General features: G+C 37.3%; 1 protein-coding gene and 1 pseudogene across 5 annotated transcripts in view; one reads left to right on the forward strand and one right to left on the reverse strand.

The window, feature by feature from the left end:
- The window catches only part of WDR7 (WD repeat domain 7), a 353,450-nt gene that overhangs the window by 198,554 nt on the left and 130,162 nt on the right, over positions 1-24,734 (forward strand). For all 5 annotated transcript variants that reach the window (XM_060613943.3, XM_060613948.3, XM_060613944.3 and 2 more), the window contains one exon: positions 6,753-6,974. In XM_060613943.3, the coding sequence (XP_060469926.1) occupies positions 6,753-6,974 (222 nt within the window). The remainder of the gene's footprint in view (positions 1-6,752; positions 6,975-24,734) is intronic.
- Positions 11,686-12,153, reverse strand: LOC132666029 (small nuclear ribonucleoprotein G pseudogene; annotated as a pseudogene).

The following is a 24,734-nucleotide window of genomic DNA, read 5'->3' on the forward strand; positions in this document are numbered from 1 at the left end:
TTAAATATCAAACATATGTCCGTCCTCTGTGGAAAGCATTCTGATGCTCGATCCTAAACAAAGAATTAAATTTTGGAGAACAGTTTTTCCGGGTCAATTCTCACAGTTCTTAGGCCGTATTCTCAGAGTAGTAAACGGGTAGTATCGTCTTATCTGAGGCTTAATACCTAATACAATAACAGAGCCCCATCAATAGAGGGCTAATAGCAGATATGAAGGATCTGCTGGCACTTCGTCTCGTAAAACCGCTGTTCGCCCTAATTCAAATCCATTGATTCCTATTCCAGTTAAAACTGCAGAACTTAATATGTCTTTTAATCCTTTTATTGTAAGCTAGGATAAAATTAATTTTACCCTGGAACTGCACAAAGCCAATTAACATGATCTTTAGAGTTATTTAGTAAAGTGCTTCAAACTGGTAAATTTATCTTGACCTCTTGGTTGCACTCTCTGACTGCTTTTTAAATGAGGTAATCAATATCTCACAGCCCTTTAAATTGCTTAAACTTCTCAAATATTTTACCTGTGTTCTAGTTAAGCTGTAAGTAAAGTGTTTACTCCTGTTCGCGTAAATCTAGAGTCAATTATGCTAAATCTGAAGACAATTATGTACTTTTGAGGAACACTGTATGAATTAAACGGTTGTTTTAATAAAATCAAAGGCTCATATTTTGTTTAAAGTAACCCAATAATGAAGAGACATATTATTTTTGCACAGAACAACTATTCTGTTTGCAACTTAAAATGTAGAACATTTATGTCCTTTCCCACTGCATGCAGCTTCTGTTTTCCACACAGGGCCAGTCGAAGGTATTAATTTTCTTACTGTGATAGGGTGATCAACCGTCCTGTCAAGAAAATGGATCTCCATGTCACCCTTTAGCATGATTAAATGGAGGCATGTCTCTGTGAAAAAATACCAAATTTTCATGAGACAAATGAAACTGTAGAAAGGTCTACTTTTATACAATTATTTTACTTTTAATATTTCAAAATCTCCCATTTGATGATCACTTATAGGAAAACATTTCAGCTAATTGCATATTGTCTTGTATTATTTAAGAGCAAACCCAGGCAAAGCCAATAATTTTAAATGTCTTCAAATCTAAAAAATTAAAGAATCAGAAATTGGGGTATGTTACTGTTGGAATAGTAGTAGGGATGGGCAGCCGTACTTTCTACAGTCACTAATCAGTCAGTGTCTCTTTTAGGGGATCCCTTTTCTTCCTCTTACTCCTTGTTAACAAAGAGCTATGATGTGTTCAGACCTGGATACTGATAAAAATTAGATAGCATAGAATTTCAGCATCAGTAGTATTAATAACCAGTTGGACAGTGTTCTTATGAGCCTGTGCACATGCTGAACTTTAAATTACACCAAGTGATATACTTGACAGCTAATTAAGATTTCATATTTTGGCCACTTAGCAGAGAGCACCTGTTATGATCCTTTCTATTAGCTTCAGGATAAAGTTTACAAATGGCTGTTTTAACGTACATTATAAACTTCCCTAAAGTCTTAATTCCTTCCCGAGAAGTGGGAGTTAAGACAAGATTGAGGTAATTAAACAAAAGGAACAGAGGGAAGGTGGGGGACCAGGGCTAGAGGCGGAGCTCTCCAAATGCCCCTGTTGTTTAATTTCCTACTGGAAGCAGCCCATGTGTGCTTCTGCCCCCCGCCCCCCTTCCCCCTTCAAGCAGTGGCCGTTGCAGAGGCTGAACGGCTGGGGTCAATGCCTTGCCTATTGATCAGTATCCCTGCAGTCCCCTGCTCCAGCAGCTGCTTCATTGGCTTCTTTCAGGGCCTGCTTCAGTACATTAGAATAGAAATCCATAACCAGAGCTGTGCTCATCCAAGCAGGGGAAGAAACTAAATTAAATGGTATAAAACAATCTTGGATCAGGAGTTTGTGCCAATTCATCTTGATCTAAGATGTCACACCGGGCTCTCTGTCTGAGCACCTGGGCTAGAGGCGGCCATAGTGAAAATAGATGGAGCTGCGATCATTCATTTGTCAGCTAAGGAGCAAGGCAGCGGTTAGCAATTCCCTTCTGCAGAGGTCAGCTGACAGAACAATCAGTGCAACTGCAGAATAGAGCTTTCCTTTGAACTATTGTTATGGAGCATGCTCTTGCTGCGTCGTGGGGGGAGGGGAGCTTGATTTGCTTCCTGTTTCAAGACTGCTATGGAAATAGTGAAATATACACTACATGCATCTAGATGCAGTTGCACAGAGCTCTTACTCCCATGTCTGTCCCTGTACTCAAATAAAGTTGGCTTTAAATGCACGTTCTGATATCTAGATGATCAAACTGTTACATATCACTTTCCCTAGAATTTGGGTTCATTTTCATCCTCCTAAACACGGAGGCAGTGGTTATTGATTTTGTTTCTTCTTCGTATGGCTAACCTTTTAGGTTTTTCCCCCACTTCAGTTATTACAACTATGACAGACCAGTGGCATACTTGGAATCTCTGATTGCACGTACACATTAACACTCTTACTAATGTTTCTGTACCTTTAATAAACTCGGAAAAGAACACGAAGAGAGAGAGTTACGTAGAATGGTATCAGAAGATATTTCTGAATGTTACTTAAATATTTTTGAACATTTTAATTGAGGCTTTTTATAAGAAATGTGAATTCATGAAATATTTATGACTTTAGAAGTGACGGAGTAATTTTATAACATTGGAGGAATATCCTTAAATATGCTATAAAAAATGAATTAGGGAGATGAATAATAACTAAAATTTTATATAGAAGATTTAGAATATTTTTAAAGATCAGTGTATTCTCTGTGGACTCATACTGGATTTTGTCTTTATACTACATGACAACTAATGACAAATTTTCAGAACTATCTTTTTTTTAATGTTTATTTTTGACAGAGAGAGAGAGAGAATGTGCAGGGGAGGGGCAGAGAGAGAGAGAGAGGGAGACAGAGGATCTGAAGCAGGCTCTGTGCTGAGAGCTGCGAGCCCAGAGCCCAGTTTGGGGCTCAAACACATGATCCCTGAGATCATAACCTGAGCTGAAGTCAGAAACTTAACCCACTGAGCCACCCAAACACCTCCTTTTTTTAAACATTAAGCTGTGACATGCAGAATCTTAGAGACTATAGTGGCAACCACGAATCTTTTTTTTTGGTACTCCATTGTACCAAACTTTTATTTTCCAAATAAATAGTAACCACTCTTTGATGTTTCCATTTTAGTTTTCTTAGTGTTTTTTTTTTTAAGTACTTTAATGCCACCCTCTTATGGAATTACTCCTTTCTAACTACTAAATTCTTTGTAATATCCTACCATTTCCTTTTCTTAGCCTCACCCAGGTCTGCTCGCCCACTTCTATTCTGCCTTTGAGCACAGTTAAATAAATGCAATTTAAAATTTCTACTTAAAAGCTTTGTGCCCTAGGTGTTTTGTTTGTTTTTATTAAGCTTCTGGAGAAGCCATATCTACTTATCTTAAAAGGATTTCTTTGTTTTACTTTTGTGTTAGTTAATTTTTGCTTAAATTTTTACTATTTTTGACTAAATTTGTTACTTTTTGTTTTAATTTTTTTAATTAGTTAATTTTGATAATTATTTTAGTTAGATTCTTAAAAGAACTTAAGGCATGACATCTAAAGCTTGCAGTGTTTCTATCAACTTCCCAAAGACCAAACCAATCTTTTTTAAAATTTTTTCTTAACATTTTATTTTTTAGAGAGGGAGAGCATGCACGGGGTGGGGTGGGGGCTGGCAGTGAGAAAGAGGGAGACAGAGAATCCCAAGCAGGCTCCATGCTGTCGACACAGGGCTTGAACCCACGAACCTTGAGATTATGACCTGAGCCAAAGTCTGATGCTCAAGTGACTGAGCCACCCAGGTGCCCCAAGACCAAACCAATCGTAATCTCACTTTGGTTTCTACAATATCCTTCTAATCCCCTAAATCTAATTATGTTACTCTGTGGCTTAAATCTCACCTTGAGTATCTTCTCACTTTTTATTTATTTTTTATTTTTTTTTTTTTTTAAATTTTTTTTTTTTTTTAACCTTTTTATTTTTGAGACAAAGAGAGACAGAGCATGAATGGGGGAGGGTCAGAGAGAGGGAGATACAGAATCTGAAACAGGCTCCAGGCTCCGAGCTGTCAGCACAGAGCCCGACGTGGGGCTCGAACTCACGGACCGGGAGATCATGACCTGAGCCGAAGTCAGACGCTTAACCGTCTGAGCCACCCAGGCGCCCCATCTTCTCACTTTTTATAGGATAAAGGTTGAAATGTGAATATGGTCTATGGTGCCATGTGTGGTCTAGCCCGTGCCTGCCTCTCTTGCCTGTTTTCTATCTTTCTCTTGGCTCTTAGGCTTCCAACCTGATTACCTGTCTTTGAGTTGGAAGTCAACAAATTACTTCATGCTTGAGGTTCTCACACAGACTGTTCTCTCAGTTCATAGTGTTCTCATTGATTCTGTAACCTATTTCTAATTCTTATTTAGTAGCCTTTAAGTTCAAAGAGGACAGGGATTTTGCTTTTCTCATCCCTGTTCACTTCCAGTATAATACCATGAATACATCAGACCTTCGATTCTTACATGTTGAATGACTGAGTAACTGATGGAATGAATGGATTTCTGCCACCACTGGTACTGTTTTTCACCTGATCGTTGCATGAGTCTTCTTTTAGTTCTACTGGACACCAGTCTTGTTTTACCTCATAATCTACCTTTCTATCGCCACTCTCATGTTCTTTCTAACAGTGAATAAATCTGATATCACCACCTTATGCAAAACTGTTCCAATAGCTTTCCATTAAACAAAAGTTAAAAGTCTTCAGCTTGCCATGCACAAGTCTCTCTTGATTTGGTACCCCTTTAGCCTCTCCCATTGTCATTCCCTTGCCTTACCTTCATTTAGCATAGAATGACAGAGTAAATGAAGAGACAAAATAAAACATCTAAAAGCACTCAGAGGTCCCTGCTGCTAATTTCTTAGCGTTCTGAGCTCTGAGGGCCCTCTTCTATATTGATTTAAGTAATATAGAGAGTGAAGTATTAAAAGGGGCTGGATGGATGACTAGAGAGAGTAGAAGGCTGACCTCCAATGAAGATGTCTCCAGAAGTTCGCTTTTTAAATTTCTCTGTACCAAATATATAGCTGTGAGAGATAAAATATACAAACAGCAAACCAAAGAGACATAACTAGTCTCCAGAAAGATAGATACCCTTGTGGACAAGTAATAAAATAGAAGTGATCTGGGCTAATACCCTTAGCTACTTCCCAGAAGCGGGCTTTTGGCTCCTGTGAGCTAAAGAGGACTTAACATATATCATGAGTACAGCTTAAAGCCAGGAGTGAGGCTATGGCTTTGTCAGTTCTTGAAAGGACCCTGAAAGGATGTGAGTAGGTTACTACTCAGTTCAAATCAAAGTTGTTATTAAAGGAGAAGAAGAATAGATATTAACTCTGTGACTGGCATTGTTAACTGTAATAAAAGATTGTGGAAATAAGTGAGTTGTGTTTACCCTAAGAACCTAGAAACAAAAGAAGGGCTCCTGGCTGGCTCAGTTGGTAGAGCATGCCACTCTTGATCTTGGGGTTGTGAGTTCAAGCCCCACGTTGGGCATAGAGTTTACTTAAAAAAGAACCTAGAAACAAAGAGAACAGAGAGAAAACATACAGTAGGAGAAATAGTAAAAATAACAGAAGTTGGTGAAATAGAAACGAAATAATAAGATCAAAACTGAAATATTTTTTGAAAGTCTGGTAAAATATAAATTTCTAGCAATACTGATCAAGAAAGGCATGAAAAGTAATATTAGAGAAGGCACAAATAATATTTAAATGGATCCATAGCAATGATATAACAAATATTTTCATGATAGTACTGTAAATAATAAATTTAAAAACTTAAGTTAGATAGATAATTCCTTTAAAACCACAAGCTATCAGAAATGACTCAAGAGGAAATAGAAAGCCAAACTGGACAAGTAACTGCCAAACTATTTTCTAAAGTAGTAGAACCTTTTTACATTTCCACCTGCAATGCATACTCATTTTCCGTCCATACTCGACAGCACATTTTATAATCCTTTTTATCACAGCCCTTCTAGTGGATGTGAAGTGATATCTCCTCGTGGTTTTGACTTGCATTTTCCTAATGACCAGTGATGTTAAGCTTCTTTGATATGCATCTTGGCCCTTTATTTATCTTTGGAGAAATATCTATTCCAATTGTGTACCCATTTTAAAAGTTGTACTTTTTTATTATTGAGATGTAAGAGTTTCTCATATATTCTAGACAAAATCCTTTATAGATATCTGATTGACAGTGTTTTCTCTCAGTCTGTGTGTTGTCTTTTTACTCGGTTGATTTTGTCGTCTTAAGTGCAAAGGTTTGTAATACTGGTGAAGTCCAATTAAAGAAGTTTTTAAAATTACTTGTGCTTTTGGTATCATATCTAAGAAAGCATTGCCTACCCCCAGATCATAAAGGTATATCTATATTCTTCTTCAAGTTCTCTTATTTTAACTCTTATATTTAGTACTGTGAACCTATTTTGAGTTGATTTTTTTAATTGATTTTTTTGTATAGAGAGAAATGGAAGCCCAGATTCATTCTTTAGCATGTGGATACCCAGACATCTCAGTGCCATTTGTAAAAAGACTGTTCTTTCTTGAAAGAGTAATCTTGAATTTATTTTTTTTTTAATTATATGCTTTGTGTATTGATAGTGTTTTAACTTCTGTTTGGGTTTTCAGGTTGCCTATCAAGTATCCCACAAATGAAAAAGATTTCCACATCTTATGAGGAAAGACGGAAGCAAGCTACTGCTATTGTTTTACTAGGAGTCATAGGAGCTGAATTTGGTGCTGAAATTGAACCTCCCAAATTGTTGACCAGACCGCGAAGCTCTAGCCAGATTCCTGAGGGATTTGGCTTGACTAGTGGTGGATCCAACTACTCACTGGCCAGACACACTTGTAAGTTTTAAAATTCCTAACGCTGATCTGTTGCTTTCAGTTCACATTATTTGTTAACAGAACCTCAGAATATATCCCGGGTTTTAGCTCAAACAGAATGCTGACATGAAGTTAGAAAGCAGTATGATCTGTTTGGCACATTACCCTTTGGTTTTGGTTACCAAACTTTAAAAAAAAAAAAAGCCATGGTCTTAAAAATGCTTTTCTTAAAAAGCACATTTCTGATCTTTGTGTTCTCACATTTTGGCCAAGATTTTAGTCCCAACTTCTAATTTCTAAAACAATTTCTGTAAAACTATGCACAAGTCCTGAATGTGGTTTGAAAAGTCAGGAGTGGGGGTGGATTAGTTACATTCAGAGCTCAAAGGGCCTGTGTCCTCCTGCTAACTTGCGTTCTGTGTGTGTTAATAACAAGTAAGGATATTTTGTAATGTCTTTTGGTACTTCAGTGTTGGAACTCCTTTAGGTAGGGTCCTTACCTATCATATTGCAAAATAATTTGTAACAAATCGTGTTATCGTAAGGACCAAATATAATCCTACTAAATATATCACAAGGTATTCTTTATAGAACAGATTACAGTGTGTTTTGGGGGGTTTTGGCTTTTAAGCAAGGGAGAAAGATCTATGTTACTTTGTTAGTTATGACAGCAGAAAACTTCACTGGATCATTGTCACATACTTTTGCTGCGAAATCATGGAGCCATATTAGTAGCTTTTATAATTAAAACCCTCCTGTAGATTTAGCTGCCTGTCTCCGCATGTCACCCCCCTCCTTTTTTTCTAGATTCCTGGTACAACAAATACTTATTAGTGGTTGGTAACCTCCTGATCTCTATTTGACATTGAGCATCAGAGATTAATGATAACAGTTCCACCACCAACAGTAATAAAGCAACTAATTCTTTGAACATGATTTTAAGCTCTTTTACATACATTAACTCACTTAATCTTCATAATAACCCTATAAAGTGGGTACTTCAGTTATCTCTGTTTTACACATAAGGCTAATTGGGCACAGAGGGGTTTACTTACCCTGGCTGAGATCACACCTCTAGGAAATGGCAGTTTTTGTTCCAGCACAATCTGTTGGGTCCAGAGCTTGTGCCGTTGACCATTACGCAAAGTGCTACTGTTTAATGGCTCCTAGATGCAAAGGGCTTAACCACTGACCTGGCTAACGCGTGCTGTTACTTTTTAATTTAAAAAGTTTTCTCTCCCCTCATTTGAACTTTGAAAGAGAAATCAAGCCTTCTTCAAAGTCGCTCAGCCAAAATGTGGTAAAATCTAAACTTGAACTCAAATGTCTCGTGACCCGAAAACCCATGCGCTCTGCATTTGCCACCTGTGCACACCGGCTCTCCCTCTCCTGCCAAGGCCTGCCGGCTGCGGCCCCTCCCTCTCACCCCTAGTAGCTTTATCTTTTCCCAAGTTCTGCACGTTCCCTGCTCAAATCTCCCACTCTACAAAAGGCCCTAGAGTTAGGCTCACTTCTCCACTCCAGACACCCTAGGATTTGTGTATATAGTTTCTTAGAATCTTGGCATTAGACTATATTAGAGGTTAATGAAACTTTGGCCTGATTTAGTTGGCTGGTTTTCAAACTTTTGCTCACCATCTCTCTAGCGAGGATCAAGAAATGTCTGATTGCTCGTACGGTTCTATGTTAACAGCTAAAACTTTTCAATAATAAGTTTAAACATTTGCAGAAGATGTAATTTAGAGACTGTTGTGAATATGGACATTGAAAAATGAAATACTGTTCTTGTAAATATATTCAGTATATTCAATTGAATATTTACCATAACTATTTGATATCCATTTTAAAAACATACATGACAGACTTTCCTTGAAAAATCAGAAATCCTGCATCCTCGATTCTTTTCCTTAAAGAGAGAAAATTTCTCCCTCACAGTTTTAAGGAACATGTTCATTTGCATATTTAGCATCCAAAAATCAATGCTTTAAACTAACTCTATCTTAAAACTATTTGTGCTTTTAAATCTATTCCTTGAAAAGTCTTATGATGCTTTCATTTCAAGGGGTTACTTATTATGAAGACTATTGATTTAGTTCAACATGTTTTGTACAGTATCTTAACCGTATTCTTTCTTATTTTGTATTTTCCTGCAAGGAAAATGAACACAAATGCTGTCTCTCAGGAATTTTCACATAGCTCACTAGAAGTATCTGTACATAAATGTAGGAACATCATAAATTAATGCGTTGCTGACTAATTCCACCCAAGCTGTTGGCTGGTTGCTGGGCAGATTAGGCTACATCATATTATCTCACTTATCCAGACTAGTACTGTTATCCCTTTTCAAATCACGATTTATCTTTATGCAAAATTCTGATATTGTTTCTGTATTCTCTCTTAACTGTAATAATTTCACTTGCAAATTGTGTCTACTATAACTAGCAAAAGAGGAAGTAGGTTAGGAGAAAAGCAGGAATTTAAAAAGCTGTGCTAGAAGAGAAATAGAGATTTTTCAAAGAAGCCTTGGTAATTGATAAAAGAAGAGTAGGGGCTCTGTGTTCTGCTCTTTGGGTTTGTTAGGAGACAAGGAGGTGAATGACGCGTCATGGGGTCCCAAACACTATTTCTGACAGGATGGAAACCTTGGGATGTGCTACGTGGAGGGACTTTTGCATGATGCCACCTCAACTTTCCGAAGCAAGATAAATAAAATTCCCCTAAACATTGAAACTATTTAAGTGTTTTAGAGTTAAGTTCATTCCTCGAGCATTTTGAGTAAAGGACTAGGTGTGGGAAGAGCAAAAGATAATGCTTCTTAGCATATAATACTATTGATTATTTTATTAAATAGTAGAGATTCTGAGAGCTTTCTAGCCAGCAAGAAATATATATATAAATGAAAAGGTACTTATTAGAACCAGTTTAAAATGTGTAAAATATCCTTGATATTTTCCTCACTTATTATGGCTGCCCTATTTTAATAATTATAAAATATCAGTTTAAATCTTGCTCCCATGATTGGAAACAGTCAGATGTCTAAATGTTCTTGTGTCTTTCTTGGCCTCTTTTTTGGTCAGTTATATATAATAATAACCTGTTGTAATGTTAGCCTGCTGGAAGTTGCTATATGTATTGCTATGTTATTTGTTTATGTGGCATTTAGAATGCATTGCAACCATTAAATATTTAGTCCTCATGGCAACCTATTGAATGAGATCATCATTATTATCCTCATTTTGAGATAAGGCCATTAAGATACAATATTTGATGAACTTTAATTGCTAATGCACCTAGAGGTATAGATAGTGAATTCTAACCTTCCTTGAAAAGCCATTCTGTTCTGTGAAAACTTATCATTATCCCAATTATCCACATTGATAGGAGGGAAGAATGACACTGACACCAAATTCAAAAGTCATGCTTAGTTTTATAATGCATTTCATACTTCTATTTGAATATACCTGAATCATTTGTGGGAGTTACACTTCACATAAAATGTCCAAATTGCATATTGAAGACAAAGCTGAAGGACTCTGGAAATGAAGAAGCCTAGACTAGGCCACTCTTTCCTCGTGCCCTTGATCTGGGTTGCAGTTTCCTCTCGTTTAAAATAAAGGGCAGGACTATTCTGTCGTTAAAGCCCCTTTTGGTCCAGTTAATCTCTCCTTCTGAAGTGAAATAGCATCCCAGGAAATTCACCTTCATCACCTTCTCCTTTTTCATTTCATGTAGGGATGGACTGTCTCATTCCAAAAAGCTAACTCAAACAGAGATCATTCTTCATTTGTATTTTGATCCACAAAGACATTATTAGGACGTTTCAGGGTGGTGTTTATAATGTTGCCTGTAGGTCTTTGGTTCATTCTTTCATTTGGTCACGTCTCTTCTTGCTCATTTTATAATTGTGGAATTATGCTGGCACGTCTGTAGTAAATCCCATTTTGATCTCTCATTAGCTTTTTTTTACTTTGGGCAAGTGGCATAAGTCATTTCCCTAGGCAGCAGACTCTGAGACAGATTTGTGTGCAGGAGTATTCTCGTGATCAATACTTTTAGGGAGTGAAAAAAACAGGATTGGGCAGAGCGAGATGTTGAATTGCATTTCAGTTGCTTAGGAAGCTCCAGCTCATCCCAGGGAACTCTGGGACCAGGATGGCCCTTCAAACTGTCCTTGAATTGGGGCAAAGGGCTTGGCCTTCATATCCCTGTGTCCTTTAGTCACTGGATCCACAGTGCCCTAGGGAGGGGTGTGACCTTGGATGTGGCAGCTCTCTTCATGTCAGCGCAAATCCTACAGAGGGACTCGACCAACACTTTGTCAGCCACTGACCCCAAGAGCTTGGGGGCAGAGTGAGTTCTTCAGTTGTGGAGGTGAGGGGATGGATAGCCTCTCCGGGCTTCCACTCGGCATGTTACTAACTTATGTGTGCCCTAGTTCCCTCTTTCTATCAACAGAAACGGAAAGAGGGGCTACCGTTGAACACGCTTTCTACTTCAACAGCTTACGCATCGCTTATCACCCTGCAAGACAGCTGTTTTGTCCAACACCTAGCATGATACGAAGCACATTCGCAATAGCTGATTATTAAGCATTTACTCTGTGCTGTGTACTTTACATATAATAACTTATTTAACTTTATAATCCTTCCAAATGGGTACTATTACTGTTATCACTAAGTAGAGGAGGAAACGGAACCTTTGCCCAGGACTCACCAAAGTTTTGTGAAATTGGATTAACTTTTCTTTGTGTAGACAATAAATTAAGGGCATAGGTTAAATGCTTTAAGATCCTGCTAAGTCTGAACACCTATCTTGCAACTTTAAATCAGTATATTTTCTTTTTTGACTATTAAAAAATGTTTATTTAACAAAAAAGTTCAACATGAAAACGCACGACCTGATTTTTATATTGTAGTGAAATAGGTGCTAGGGAGATGGGGCACGTGGAAGCAGTCGATTTCTTCCAGGAAACACCCATTGTTTATACTCCTTCCAAGACTTGTAACATGAGGATACTATTTCCTCGAATTACCACCATTCCAATATTGTTCTGTTGCCATCTCCACACATTGATCTATCACAAGGTTCATAGAGGGATCGAACCCCTGCCATATTCCATGGACGTGTCTGCCACCATTTAGTTTCAATGATAATTTCTTGCCCATAAATATTTCAACTCGGGAGGGTGAGCTTTGCTCATGGTGTCTACTCGGCAAGCTCAAAGATGCTTCCAGACAAAATTCCTAAATCAGTATATTTTCACCATTTCACATAGGTGTCTTGTGTTACAAGCAAGTAAGATTCAGAAATGTGGCTATAAATAAGAAGGGGAGGTCAGCAAGTAACAGGTCACCTGTAAATATGAACAACTCTTGACTCATCCTTTGGGGATGTGCTGCTTCCCTGGAGATATAAACATATACAAAATCCACATCGCCATACTTATGAAATGCCTTGCATCTATAGTGTGAAATATTTTGATTAGAGAAAATGAGTATTTTTCCCCACAGTGGGTCTTTAGCAATACTGTCATGCCGGATGCCAGGTTCTTTAGCGGGTCAAGGTTTTTTATGACCTCACAGATGTTACATGTGGAAAACACAGTGTTCGTGTGCATTTTTGTGTCTGTTCTGGGAAAAGGACCCACAGTTTCATTCAGTTCTCAAAAGAAAGTCATTAAAATAAAAATGGATAAGAACTCTTAAGAGTTTGTTGGAAAAAACTGCTTATCTGTTATTATAATTTTTAAAACAACAGAGTTATAATCATATTGATTAGATCAGCTGTCACACCACCAAATGGAAGGCAAGCCTCAGTTAGACACTACCTCAGGAATATTTTAATGTTATGAAACTTTTATGTAGAGTTTTTATTTTCTGGTACTATGTACCGTTTGATTTTATTTTGTTGTCATTTACTATTGTTGACAGTTTTTCTCCAGAATGTCTGTTTAATGAATATGTTGATATTGGTTGAGGTTGATTCTATAATGGATCTATTTCTTAAATTTTAAGGTAAGAAAGTTAAGTCAAATTTCAAATGTTTTATCAGCAAGATTAGGACAAAGTCACGGACTTGCAATTAATAACAAAACTCGTGGTACTTGCAAGTTACGAATGAAAGTAGCCACAAGGATGAGGAACACATCATGCGATTTAAAAGGATAAACATAACAAAAATGGAGATTTTCACTGCATACAAACAAGTCATCAGATGGTATGATGACAGCCCCTGAGCAGGGCTGTAGCCGGGAGACTTCCTTTGTGTTGCTTTCCCTCGTGTTTCTAACCCTGACTTCCTGGCCCTTGGCGGTAATCTGCTTTCCTGTCTTCCTACTCCGAGGGCCACCTCATTCACTCATTCTTCTCATTGCACTGACTCAGCGTTTCATCGTCTTTACCACCACTTCTCATTTGTAATTTTACCTTTGAAAATCACCCTTTGGGGGCACCTGGGTGGCCCCGTTGGTTAAGTGTCCAACCCTTGGTTTCAGCTCAGGTCATGATCTGTAGTTCATGGGTTCGAGCCCCGCATTGGGCTCTGTGCTGCAAGTGTGGAGCCTGCTTGCGATACCGGCTCTCTGCTCCTCTCACACTCATATTCTCTCTCTCTCTCTTTCTGTCTCTTCCCCCTTCCCCTCTCTCCCCCTCCCTCTGTCAAAATAAGTAAATAAAAAAAGAAGAGGAAAGAAAATCATCCTGGTTCCAGATGCCATCTGTCTTGCTTTGCTATACACCTTCCGTGTTTAGAAGGCGCCTGGATGGCTCAGTTGGTTGAGCAACCAACTTTGGCTCAGGTCATGATCTCACGGTTTGTGGGTTCAGGCCTGCGTCAGGCTCTGTGCTGACAGCTCAGAGCCTGGAACCTGCTTCAGATTCTGTGTCTCCCTCTCCCTCTGCCCCTCCCCTGCTTGTACACTCTCTCTCTCTCTCTCTCTCTCTCTCTGGAAAATAAATAAAACATTTTTTAAAAAAAGAAAAGAAAAGTAATTCTTCACTCTGGCTATGCACTAAAATCTGGAATGTTTCCAAATGAGCCTTTCCCTGGCATTCTTATTCAGAAAAATCAGGCATGGGGTTTGGGTATCTATGTGATTTTTAAGACTTCACCAGTAATTTTCATGTGTAGTCAGAGTAGAGGCATCCAGTAGACTATGGAATCCTTTAGTTATTTTAAATTGAGTGTTCTATGGTAGTTCCAATCATTAAACTACCTTAATGCACAGTATGTACTCTAATTTTTTGTTACATTTAAAATGGAAGAGATAATGGGAACTAATCTAAGTGAATAAATGACATTTATATCACTCTCAGACCTAATTCTTTAAGCAGTTCAGCTTTTTTATTGGGATTTTATTATTCTGGATTGCTCAGGGTTGAATCTTGACATTACCACTCAGTAGCTGTGTGGCCTTAAGTGCTTTGTGGCTCAGTTTCTTTAACTTGAAAAATGGGGATAATAATAGTACCTACCTCACAAAGTTACTTTGAGTATTAGGTAAATTAGTATATGTAAAGCACTTGGTAAGTGCCTGGCACTTCAGTGTTAGCTGAACGTTAGTATTTTAATGTTACTAGAGATGTTTATAGAAGACTAAGGAAAGGAAACAGCTCCTTTTAAGAGCTGTTTGCTAGGACATTTAGAGTGTATATTACTACTCTAAAAAGTTGTCTTAAGAACCTTATGAGATAGGGACACCTGGGTGGCTCAGTTGGTTAAGTGTCTGACTCTAGATTTCCGCTCAGGTCATGATCTTGAGGTCATGAGCTCGAGCCCTGTGTCGGGCTCTGTGTGGAGCCTGCTTTGGATTTTCTGTCTTCCTCCCTCTCTCTCACTCTCTCTCTCTGCCCCCACCCCCCCGGTCTCCCCTTCTCTGCTCACATGCTCTCTCTCTCTCTCAAAAATAAATACATAAACATTAAAAATAATGAACCTTATAAGATAGGTATTAGTATCAACATTTTCTATATGAGAGAACTGTTACAAAAAAATAACTTCCTTTGAATTATCTGTCTTGTAAGGGATTTGAACCCAGATGTATTTTACCCCCAAAGCCGAGGAAATTCTTTTCTGCAACACATGCTGATTCTATTTGTGGTAAAGCCCATTAGTTCCTAGAGGATTTATATGAAAATATACTTTTCTATGGCCACATTATTATATATAAATGTTTAAATAAAACACTGTATGTTTGTAATTATTTATTTATAATGGGATAAATTTCTATATGTTTATGACTTTGTTTCCGATTTTAACCACATCAACAAACTAAGCTCAGATCAAATGGAAATTTTCACTACTCCTTTGTTTTTACTTGTAAATAATTTATCTTGTATAACAGCTTTATCATTTTTAACTGAGACCTGACACTTGCATTATAGACCCTGTTTGCTGATGTAATCCCATCCTTGTTGTCCAAAAATAACTTCAATTTGCAGTTGGTTTTTTGTTAATTTATTACTTTGTTTCAGGTTCCTTTTCCATAGAACAAGTAAGGTGGACAAGGTTATTTCCGAGACCACTTCTATAAAAATCACAGAGTTCTATGAATTTATTACTGTATTATTATTTAATGCTGTAGAGTGCTAGTGTTTATTGCTGCCATGTGAACGTGGCTATCTTATTTTGATTGCTCTATACCAATTTTTCTGTCTGTTTCTATAGGCTCCAGTAGTCCACAGTTATGCCCTGTGTTTGAAGCTGGCCATCTTTAAAGTATTTTTCTGTCATCTTCCTTATGGGTACCTCATATCAACTTACCAGGCTATAGTCGTTTCTTTAAAATTAATTCTCTACATATATCGAGCTCTGTGGACATGTCTTATGTTGAATGTATCTCAGTAGCTGTATGTAACATCTGTAGTAGGTTGAGATCTATATCCTTACAATAGAGTACGGAGGCATTATAACAGTGTTTTGGTCTAGAATGTGATGCGACATTGGCGTAAGACTCTCCTGTCCCATCTAACGTATATATTAATATCCTTAATTCAGTTTTCAATTTTGATTTCAATTTTTAATTTCCTTTATTTCTTGTCACTGAGCTGCCTGAGTGGGTGATTCAGTGACAAGTCTTAGCATTGTAGTGCCAGTAGCAACCCCCCCCTTTTTTTTTTCTTTTTGCAAAGGACATTACTTTTTCTAGTTTTTAAATAACCTTGATCTGAAGTTTTCTGATAGCACTGTAGAATGGTTTCTTCTTATTTGTGTGTCTTCATCTATGTGTGCTCCAGTGTCACCATAGTTAATATATTTAATTCTATAAGTTCAAACAATTTTATATCCGAAAGGGATAATAGAGAACAGCTAGTCTAATCCCTTGAAAAGCTGCAGAACTTGGGGCAACTGGCTGGTTCAGTAGAGCACGTGACTCTTGATCTCAGGGTCATGAGCTTGAGCCCCACGTTGGGTGTAGAGCCGTAGAGATTACTTTAAAAATACACATACACAAAAGCTGCAAAACTTTTGGTAGGTCTCCTAAAAAGACTTCCAGTAAGAAGTGAACGGACACATTTTGTGAACTTGTTTGTAGATTGCCTGCCATGTCCTTAGAAAACCTAATTTCTAGGACTCTGTGCAAAGGTCAGATGCCCAGGTCTATGTGTTATTGCTCTACCTCTGTCTTCCGTGATCATACAGCAAATGCTGGTGAACTTCTTAATGCCACCCAGGCCACTAAAGGACCTGGATGCTTGTATGAAATCAACAAATGTAAAGTTCCTTCCTTAAACCTTGGGTTTTCAAATTCTGTTCCGCAGAGCCCTGGGGCTCCTTAGAGGTGGCTCGGTGGCTGCCTGGGCTCTCAACGCTACTTGAAGGACAGTAGCACTGATTTTTGTGTGCTTTAGAAGTTGAAGTTTGGCATCACATTGTGTCTACAAAGAGAAACTGTCAAAGGTAAGGCTAGACTCTACAAAACAGACAGACAGACATCAGATCCATCAGGACATCTTACTGGCTCTGCCTTCAAGATACATAAAAAATTCAGCTACTTCTTACCACCCTTGCTGTTATCACTCTGGTTGGCTACCTTCATTTCTCACCCGGTTAATGCCAAGCCTTCCAGCTTCTATGCTGCCCCCCTTATGCTAGCTTTTTCATGGTAGACACAGTATTAAGGCTTTTAAAACCAAAGGTAGATAATATCACTCAAGGGTATCCACATGGCTAGTCAGCAAGACACTCAAGAATCAGGAGCTTTTCCATCTACTAGTGAACAAAATAGAAAATGTAGAAAATGATGATTTTTTTCAAATCAGCAAGACCCTAAAAACCAGGAGGAAAAAACCTGGACAACCCAGGTTAAAAACAAACACATTGTCAGCATTTTACTATAGAAAGAATGTAGATGCCAAAAAATACCCAACTTACCCAATAATCAAAAGACTTAGAGGATAAGACAAATTTACTAGAAATACTTGGTTAAAATAATTATTTTAGGGGCGCCTGGGTGGCTCAGTCGGTTAAGCATCTGACTGCAGTTTTTAAAGCGTCCAACTTTGGCTCGGGTCTTGATCTCACAGTTTGTGAGTTCCAAGCCCTGCATCGGGTTCTGTGCTGACAGCTCAGCAGCCTGTTTCAGATTCTGTGTCTCCCTCTCTCTCTGCCCCTCCCCTGCTCACACTCTGTCTCTCTTTCAAAAATAAATAAACATTAAAAAAATAATAATAAAATAAAATAATTTTTATACTGAATGGATAGTCGTGTAATTAAAATGATAGATTTTTATATTTTAAAATAAATATTAAAACCTCAATGATTATGACATCCATAGGAAGTCCTGTAGCTAAGAATAAATTTAAGAAATATGGAGGAAATTATAAAATTTTACTGAGGGAAATAAAATTTGAGTAAATAAAAAGGCATGTAGTTCTTTGATGGATGATTCCGTGTGGTCATTGTCTTAGTTATTCCCAAATTCATATGTGAATCTCACAGAAATACAATAAAAAAAATCTCAACATCATTCCTTTTTTTTTAAGTTTATTTATTTTGAGAGAGAGAGAGAAAAAATTCCAAACAGACTCCATGCTGTTAGCGAAATCCCATGAACCGTGAGATCGTGACTTGAGCCAAAATCAAAAATTGGATGCTCGACCAACTGAGCCACCCAGGTGCCCCCAACATCATGGTTTTAATAACTAGTCAAAATTATCCTAAAATTAACTTACCAGAGATCAATAGAATATTTGATGTATTTTGTTTTATTTAATAAACATGTAACATATACCTGTCACTGTTTTAGGCATTTTGCAAATATTAACTGTCTTAATTCTCATTTGTAATCCTTTGAAGTATATAATTATTTAAAAAGCCAACCTTTGAAGTACTGTGAAAATATAAAATACTCAGATATAAACTTAAAGAATATGCAAGATTTTTACACAAAAATTTTTTTTTAATTTTATCAAAAAGCATTTTTTAAAGACCTAAATAAATAGGGAGATAGACACTTTATGGCATGGAGTACTCCATATAATTAGAATGTCAATTTTTATAAATTCAGTGCCATTGCAAACAAAACACCCCCATGATCTTTGTTGTTTTCATTATTAAACTTGACAAGCTGATTCTCAAGTTTATGGGACAGAGCAATGAGCTTATAAAAGCCATGACACTTCTAAAGAACAAGGAGAGATTTTCTTTACCTTATATCAAAAGTTATTATAAATTTATAGTAATTAATATAGTCTTATTTTGGTGCAAAACAGACCAACAGACTTCTCTATAGAACAGAATAGACAGCACAGAAATGCTTTAAAAAAGACATAGGAATTTGATTCTATACAGATCTAGAATTATAGATCAGTGAAATAAAGGATAGAATTTTTGATAACTGGTATAGTTACCACAGGGAGAAAAATAAAATGGGATGCCTAATGCCATTGTAGCTAACCCCCCTAACAAAACAAAACCCACAAAAAACTATATGGATTTAAAGACTTAAATATGAATGCCAGAAGCATAATACTTTGAAGAGATGATATGGGAAAACATGACCTTGGAATGAGAAATATTCTGTAAACAGGTAACAGAAAGGCTAACCAAACAATAAAAAAGATGAATAATTGAACTACATTAAAATTACAAACTTCTATAGTCAGAAATATCTTTAAAAAACTGAAAAGTAAAGCCACAGAGGGAAAGGTCTTTATAGCACAGGTAACTGACAAAAGATTCTTAAACACATTTATATTTGGGAAAAAGAAAAAACGGAAAAATAAATGCAGAGAAGAAAAATGCATAAAGATTGAAAAAGCACTTCACAGAGAGGGAATAAGAGTGGCTAAGAAACCTATGAAAAGATACTATGTCTTGTAATCAGGTAACTGCAAATTAAAAGCAAAATGAACTATCATTTCTCATCTACCAAACTGAAAGCTTACAGTGTGACTATCAAATTTTGATGAGGATTTGGAGCAAATAGAATGTTTATTATACTTGCTGTGGAGTGTAATTGGTTTAAGCTTTCGAAAACAGTTGGGTGTACTATCCCGTGAGTCTACTCTTCGCTTATTCTAGAGAAACCTTTCCACCTGTGGGAAGAGTAATCGCCTCCTATTTTGTGGATTGCTTCTTGGTTACCTTGACAGTGTGTTTCAAATAACACAGTTCTCTGATTTCAATGAAGTACAGTTTATCGGTTATTTTATAGTTCATGCTTTTTGTATTCTAAGAAATACTTGCCTACCTCAGAGTCTCAAAAAATTTTCCCCCGTGTTTTTTTCTGGGAGCTTTAGCTTTTGCATTTAGGTGTATGTAATTTTCAAGTATGATGTGAAATATAGGTACAGAAATTCACTTGTTCGAGCAACATCTGTTGAAAGCATTTTTCTTTTTTGCTGCCATTAAATTGCCTGTTTTGAAAATCAGTTGATCTTAGATGTCTGGGTCTGTTTCTAGATCCTCTGTCCTCTTGTCATTAATCCCTGTTTATTCACTCCTACCACATTGTCTTGATGGCTTTAGCTTTAGAGTAAGTACTGAAATCAGATAGTTTTTCCCTTTGAGTTCTTCTGTTGTTAACTTATTTTGTCTATCCTAAGTCATTTGTGGTTTGACAAAAATTTTGGGATCTATTTGTTAGTTTGTCTAAAAAAGCGAAAAATGGGGCACCTAGGTCACTCAGATGGTTAAGTGTCTGACTCTTGAGTTTGGCTCAGGTCATGATCTCACAGTTTGTGGGATCGAGCCCTGTGTCAGGCTCTGCGATGTCAGTGTGAAGCTTGCTTGGGATTCTCTCTCTCTCTCTCTCTCTCTCTCTCTCTCTCTTTCTCTCTCTCTCTCTCTCTGCCCTTCCCCCATTCTTGCATGAGCGCTCTCTCTCTCTCTCTTGCAAAATAAATAAGCGTTTTTAAAAAATAAATAGGGGCGCCTGGATGGCTCAGTAAGTTAAGTGTCCAACTTCAGCTCTGGTTGTGATCTCGGGGTTTATGAGTTCAAGCCCCACATCAGGCACTCTGCTGTCAATGCAGACCCTGCTTTGGATCCTCAGTCCCCCTCTTTCTGTCCCTCCCCTGATGGTTCTTTCTCTCTCCCTCTCTCAAATAAACTTTTTTAAATAAAAAAATAAATGAGCAAAAAGCCTGTTGGGATTTTGATTGGAATTGACTATAATCTATAGATGAATTTTGGGGAGAGTTGACATGTTAACAATTTTGTCTTCCAGTGTGTGAATAGACACTATTTATAACTTCTTCAGTTCCTCCTCAGCACTATTCTTTAATTTCTAAAGGTCTCACAGAGACTTTCAGGAGACTCAGAAGAAGAGGAAACAGAATGAGTCAGAAAAAATATTTGAAGAATATTGAAACTTTCCCAAATTTTCTGAAAGACATAAATTTACAGGTTTAATAAGTTCAGAAAAAATCCCAAACAGTTGAACTTTAAGAGGGTCATGCCTCCAAACATCATAATTGTAATTTGTTTCCAGCTTTGACTATACTATTTTTCTTGTCTGCCTATGTGGTTGATAAATGATACCTGTTGTTACTTTAATTTGCATTTTAAACATTTTAGGTTGGTTTTCTTGTGTTGTGTTTACCATTTTTTAGTTCATCTATGAATTGCTTGTTCTGTGGTGGTTTTTTTTTTTTTTTTTTTAACTGAGATATGATGGATATGTAACATATTAGTTTCAGGCATACAACATAACGATTGGATAATCTCATCACCACAGTAAGTCTAATGAATGCGTCACCATACACAGTTATTAGATTATTCTTTTCCTTGTGTTGAGAACTTTTAAAATCTACTCTCAGCAACTTTCAAATATGCGATACAGTAATATTAACAATAGTCCCCATGCAGTACATCACATCCCCAGAACTTATTTATTTTATAGCTGGGATTTTGTACATTTTGACCTTTCACCCATTTTGCCCACCTCCGTCTTTGTCCTCCGTGTTATTTTTTATACCAAGTTCTTTACTTTGGTACTATTGGTACTTTTAAAATAGATCTATATACAAACATCTTTTCAGCTTATTGTTTCGTATTTACATTTCCTGATTCTTTGTGGTAGACATTTAAAATTTTTATGTAGTCAGATCTTTAGTCTTTACTTTCATGTTGTTGAACCCAAAAAATAAGGAACATACATGCATATATTTTCATTCAGTTTGGTAGTCAATAATATGTATTCAGGGGTCTAGAATCACAGTGACGGGAGGTAATAAAAGTGGCTTTCCCAGTTACCAGTATGGGAAAATACTAGAATGAATTTTGAGCTATCAGTTGAAGTCATGGTTTTTTAGTATGCATGAAGACAGATATACAAGTATAGATATGTGTGTATATGTTGTTTAGTATGCAGGCATATATTTCCTAGCTGTGGTCACTGAAAGGGCCTAAGAGCTGTGACATCCCAGTAACAATGTGTGCCTACCCAGAGCTCAGAAATTGATTTTAAATATGACTGTTTAATAAAACAATCCAGGACTCCTTGGAGAAGTAGTTGAATCCAGGACTGAGGCAGGGAAACCTGGAACATCTATAATGTCAAAAATTAAGGAAGGGCTTAAAATTGATGGGGGAAGGGCTTAAGGAAGCGCTTAAAGAAGGGCTTAAAATAGATGTCATAAGGACACGGGAGCCAACCTGAAGGTGCTTTCGATAGCCAAAAGTGGAATAATTTCAGCAACAAAATAAATGATATATTTTATGGAATTATAAACCCTAGAACAAAATAAATACCCATGAGTCCACACTAATTAACTCTATCAAGAAAGGAAAAGAGACAACTCTTGCAGAAGAATTTTAGTTGATAAATATAGAAGCAATGAGGAAATACTAAATCTGCATTAGGCAAAGACCACAGTAATAATTGTTGTAGACAGAATTCACTAGTAGATGCTAAAAGCAGTATATTAACACAGGCTTAAACTATCTCCTCTCAAGATATTTATCAAAAACAAAGGGAAATTGGAACTCCACTGTAATTGGTTACCATAACCAAGTGATCAAAGTTAACATTGTCAGTAGTGAAATACTCACCCTGATATGATACACTGAGGAGGAGTCAGTATCACTTATGTGGTATTATGGCCAAAAATGCGTAGCCTCGATGTAATTGTGAGAAAAGACCAGACAAACCTCGACAAAGAGACAATCTACAAAATGACCAATTTTCATCAAAAGTGCCTAAGGCATGAAAGTCAAGTGTAAGGACCGGTCATAGATTGCAGGAGGCTACAGAGACATGACAGTGAGATACAACGTGAGATCCTGACGTGGGTACTCGAACAGGAAAAGGACGTGAGCAAAATTCAATTAAGGTCTGTAGTTTAGTCAGTAGTGGTCTACCAGTATTAACTTCCTAGTTTTGATAATCACAGAATGGTTATGTGAATTGACATTAGAGAAAGCTGGGTAAAGGATCTATATGAATTCTCTTTCCTATTTATGCATCATTTGTACAAGTCTAAAATTATTTCAGAAAAGGACGTTTTTAAAAAGCTCTTCTTCCAAGATGGTAGGATAAAGAGAGATTTATATTTCATAGTAGTATAAGTAATACTGCAATTTCAAAGTAGCTGAGGATGTTCACCATTAGAAATAGCAATTCTATTTTTCTATGGCTTTCCTTTTCAATGTCCCTCCCTCCAAGGTTTCTGAGTGTGTTATGCAACCCTGGGGTAGAAAGTTTAGTACAATTTTATTTATGGATTTAATAACAAAAGCATAATGATTAGAAATTCTTAGCATATTTCATTGTATTAATATGTAGGCTTTGGAAGGCAAAGCAGATTTTTCAACATTCAGTTTTATTCCATGTCTGTGAAATCTCAGTACTTCTTACCTGTAATTCAGTGTTTTAGCTAGATGTGTTTTTCCCTAGGGTAGTACATGAAATTAACGTGAAAGAAAATATCAGAGTAAATATTTCCATACTCTGAATTTTGTTTATTGCTAGTCATAGGAAAAAAAGAAAAAGATGTTTCATGCAGTTCTCGATAAAGTTTTTAAGGTTTTATATTAGAGATACAATGGTGTGCTTCTAAGGTATGGGCCTAAATTTCTGAAAATTTTAAGGCATCTTTTGTTTTACATTTACAAGTTCTGCTCAAGCCTGTACAATTAATTGTGTTCCTTAAACCTACACTAAGGAAAGGCTGCCCATGGAAATTATATGGTGTTGATTTCTGGTAATTCTGGAACGGAGATGGGAAAGACGGGAAGGTGTATCAGTCAGGAGACAGAAACCACATCGGTTATCTGAACAGGGAAATTATAAAGAATTGCTTCCTGGTAGAAAGGGGTAAACTACTAGAGGAAGTAAAATAGTAGCTACTACTTCATCTGAGGTGAGGTAAAATAGATACTGAAGGAACTAAGGACTCTTCTCCGAGATTGGACTTCTTCAAAGAGGGAAGCATCTAGCCTGTGAGACATGGAGAAACTTGCCAATGGGCTTGGGCAGAAGTGGCCTGCTGTAGCCTTGGGGGTTGGCGGAGGGGGGGGGGGGGGCGGGGCGGGGGCAGAGGGGGCGGCGCAGGTAGGGGAGGTGAGGGGCAGCTTGGAACCTGTCCTGAAGTTGCTGGAGGGATGGGGGTAGCTCTGAAGGAGCAGTCTGCCATTTTCACAGGGAGGGAAGTGTCTCTACTCTTGCAGGATCACTCTGTTAACCTCCATTGACAAGCTTAACATTTTCCACTGGCTGGCAAAGGAGATACCTACAGAGCCCAGCTCCAGTATGGCAAAGTAGCAGGGGAAAACCGTGGATTTTTAGCTGAGATACTACAAATTGAAAACTGGCCCAGAAGAAATCATTTATCGTTATAATTCTAAGCTACAGTCTCATAAGTCAGAACTGTCAAATTACTAAAATTTCAGTCTTTACTTGGTCCTTTATAATGAGCTAATCATGTCCTCTATAAATATTTTTAACTGAGTTGTAGTGTTATAAGTTCTGGGAGACCAACAAAGAAATTGTTCTTTATTTTGTTTCTTCTTTCTGAGGCGGACCCTTATCATAGCTGTATAGACCTCTAGGCAATGTAGTCTCATAGTGCTGAAAGGAGGAGGTTTAAAACAAGATGAACCAGACCAGGCCTCCGAAACCTGAATCCTGCCTGTGGGTGCCAGGCACAACTAACCCCATTTTGCATTTACAGATAAATAAATGATGGTTGGTAACTGTTGCCTCAAATTTGCATTTCAATGGCCTAGTAATGTCCCATCACTTACCTACTACTTCACAGGGATGTTAGTGATAAGGAATAATTAATGATTTGCTAACAAGATCAGATCTTTGATTATAATGTACAATAGATGTACAAA

The sequence above is a fragment of the Panthera onca genome, chromosome D3 (assembly GCF_046562875.1).
Source record: "Panthera onca isolate mPanOnc1 chromosome D3, mPanOnc1 haplotype 2, whole genome shotgun sequence".
NCBI lineage: Eukaryota > Metazoa > Chordata > Mammalia > Carnivora > Felidae > Panthera > Panthera onca.